Source organism: Populus trichocarpa, chromosome 15 (genome assembly GCF_000002775.5).
Source record: "Populus trichocarpa isolate Nisqually-1 chromosome 15, P.trichocarpa_v4.1, whole genome shotgun sequence".
NCBI lineage: Eukaryota > Viridiplantae > Streptophyta > Magnoliopsida > Malpighiales > Salicaceae > Populus > Populus trichocarpa.
In genome coordinates, this window is record NC_037299.2 from 4,692,741 (window position 1) to 4,695,370 (window position 2,630).

The 2,630-nt window shown below is 36.8% G+C and overlaps 1 protein-coding gene across 1 annotated transcript; it reads left to right on the top strand.

The window, feature by feature from the left end:
• Positions 1–292: 292 nt before the first annotated feature.
• On the top strand, positions 293–2,307 carry LOC7475634 (uncharacterized). Its single transcript, XM_002322020.4, has 4 exons — positions 293–527; positions 806–1,005; positions 1,103–1,166; positions 1,760–2,307. The coding sequence occupies exons 2-4, from the start codon at positions 839–841 to the stop codon at positions 2,054–2,056; spliced, it is 528 nt and encodes a 175-aa protein (XP_002322056.2). The 5' UTR covers positions 293–527; positions 806–838; the 3' UTR covers positions 2,057–2,307.
• Positions 2,308–2,630: the final 323 nt, after the last annotated feature.

Sequence of the window (2,630 nt, forward strand, 5' to 3'; positions counted from 1 at the left end):
TTTTTATTCTTTTTTTTTTTCCTCTCAATTTTTTCTTCACTCGAGATGCAATGGAGCGCTAGCTTACTTAAAAAAGTGAAAAAATGGACACATAAAATAAAGTGAACATGCGTGCATGATCATGTGTATCAGATCTTCTCCATCTTTTATCACAAAATCGAGAATAAAGCAAATTGTCTCCCGAAATCTCTTGCCCATGATTCAAAGGCACAAAACCCGAGACGACAAAAAAAATAAAATAATAATAAAAGACACAATCCAACGATCAATACCATCAATCTCACAGGCCAACCTAACTCTTTACTACACACAAACCTAAGACCTCATTCCCATCTTCACTTTCTGGCACTCTCATCTCTGGTCATATCTATCACCCGTCCAATCTTAATCCATCCTTCTTATCTCTCCCTCTCTCCCTCTCCTTTATCTCTCCTAAAAAATCGAAGCTTTGATCTCTCCTCTCTCTCTCTTCTTCCTCCTTGAATCTCTCCTCTTTGTGGAGGGGTCTTCGTGGCAGCTCAGCTCAGGTCTTTCGTTTTCTCTTTTCCCCTCTCTTCCCTTTCTCCTGACAAGTTTGTTTTGGAATTCTATCATGTAATGTTAAAATTTTTAGTGTTGATGTTTTTGTTGGTGACCCATGTATTTTTTTTGGCCTAAAGCTCTAACCTTCATAATAATGTGTTGTTTTTTTTTTGTTGATGAGCCAGATGATTTTTTGGCCTAAATTTTGAAGCTTTGTGACATTTTTTTTTGTTTCATGTGAAATTTCCTGATATTGATTTGTTTATTTTTCGTGTATTTGCAGAGGTTTGGCTTGGTGGTTTGTTGATAAGTGAAAATGAATTATTATGGATATGAGCAAAAGAGCGCCATGATAGGAGGTTGTGAGGAAAGGGAGAGGATGATGGTGGTGGTGGAGTCTGTGGTTTGTCCGAAGCCAAGGAGATTGGGACTTTTAAATCCTCCTCTTAATGAACAAATCAGACCTCTAAGATTGCCTGTCAAGTATGTTTTCCCTCTTTGATCCCATAAATTGTACCCTTTTCTCAGGAATTTTTATTTTTTCTATTTTTACTTTGAATAATTTTAATCTCATATCCAGTCACCATGCGGAGATGGCAGATTCGAAAGCCGGGGCAGAGCTGCTAGACATAATTCTTACTAAGGTACATCTATTTCTCTTTCGGCAATTTAGTGGCTAATTTCTTGTAAAGTATAATTTGTGACCTTTTTCGTTGTTTTGTTTGGTAGCCAAACCTAAAAGCTGGCTGTAAATAGGGTCATCCTTGTAGAGATCCACGTTCCTAATTATTTAAAGCAACTTCCAAGAAATTTTTGTTCTTCACTGCTGTGTGTTGGAGATAAATTTTGGCTACAAATTTGTGGAGTTATTATTTTCTAATTACTACCCTTTTTAATGTTTTTGGTTGAGGTCAATGTGTGCTTCTTGTACTCGAAAGTATCAAAGATCCTTGCATCCTCTTGTTTTTGGCTAATCTTAAATCTTGAAAAGCTGTTATTTGCACCAATTCCTGTTCGAGTTTTCTTTGTATTCACGGTTAGATTTGTTTGAGCTTTCTCACTGGCTATACTTTCTTGAAGCAGATAATTAAGCGTGCGTACATGATTTCCTTTACCAATTGGTGTGGGAGTTGAATTTGCTGTACTCCTAGACTGTTTGTCTGTCCCAAATAAAGAGAATCATATTGCTTTGCATATTTACTGGTAAAAGGGAACTTACTGATCTAAATTATTGCAGGGAGGTTATGGTGGGGACAAACCCGGTTTCCAGGTGGCATCATCACCACCATTTTACTGTGGATCACCACCATGTAGGGTATCAAATCCTGTAATCCAAGATGCTCGATTTGGTAATGAAAAAATAACCCCATTATCTCCTGCGCCACCATCCCCACCACCATCCTCATCATCTGCACGTAAAGGAGGAGGTTGTGTCCGAATGAAGTTTGGGCACACGCCAGCTGCAGTAAGGATTGAAGGGTTTGATTGTCTCCGCAGAGATGGGCGAAACTGTAGCATCTCCGCTGTGGCATGAACATTGAATTGGTGAAACCTTCAATGCAGCAAATTTTTGATTATATAAGAGGGGGGGGGGGGAGAGCTAATGGTAGTGTGTACTTGTACTGCTGGTGTTTTTTTGCGAGTGTATATAATGTTAATGGGTGTTCCATGTTGAGGTTGTCGGTGTTCACTCTCATAATATGTACATTGCAATGAAGATCATGAGAGAAAAATGTTTAATTTTCGAAGGAATAAATGGAGATGCAACTGTTTCTCTTTGTATTATTATTATTTCATGAAGAGGGAGAGTTAGTAAGGTTTCCATTGTAATATTTATCGGTTTGTCACTCTAATCCAGTCCTTGTTTCTAATTGTATCATGGAGTAAGGCTGCGATTTGAGAGCGTTATTGAAATCTTTGTTCTTTAAAATTTTGATTTTTTTTTGTTTAAAATTACTTCTTTTTTATGTTAAGTGAAAACTTTTAAAACCCATCATTTATAAAATTATCTTTTTTTTTTCTTTTTTTTTATAAATTATCTTGTTTGAAGGCACAATGGATAAAAATAAAATGCCTGGTCAATGATTCAAAATGGTCTTCTCTAATAT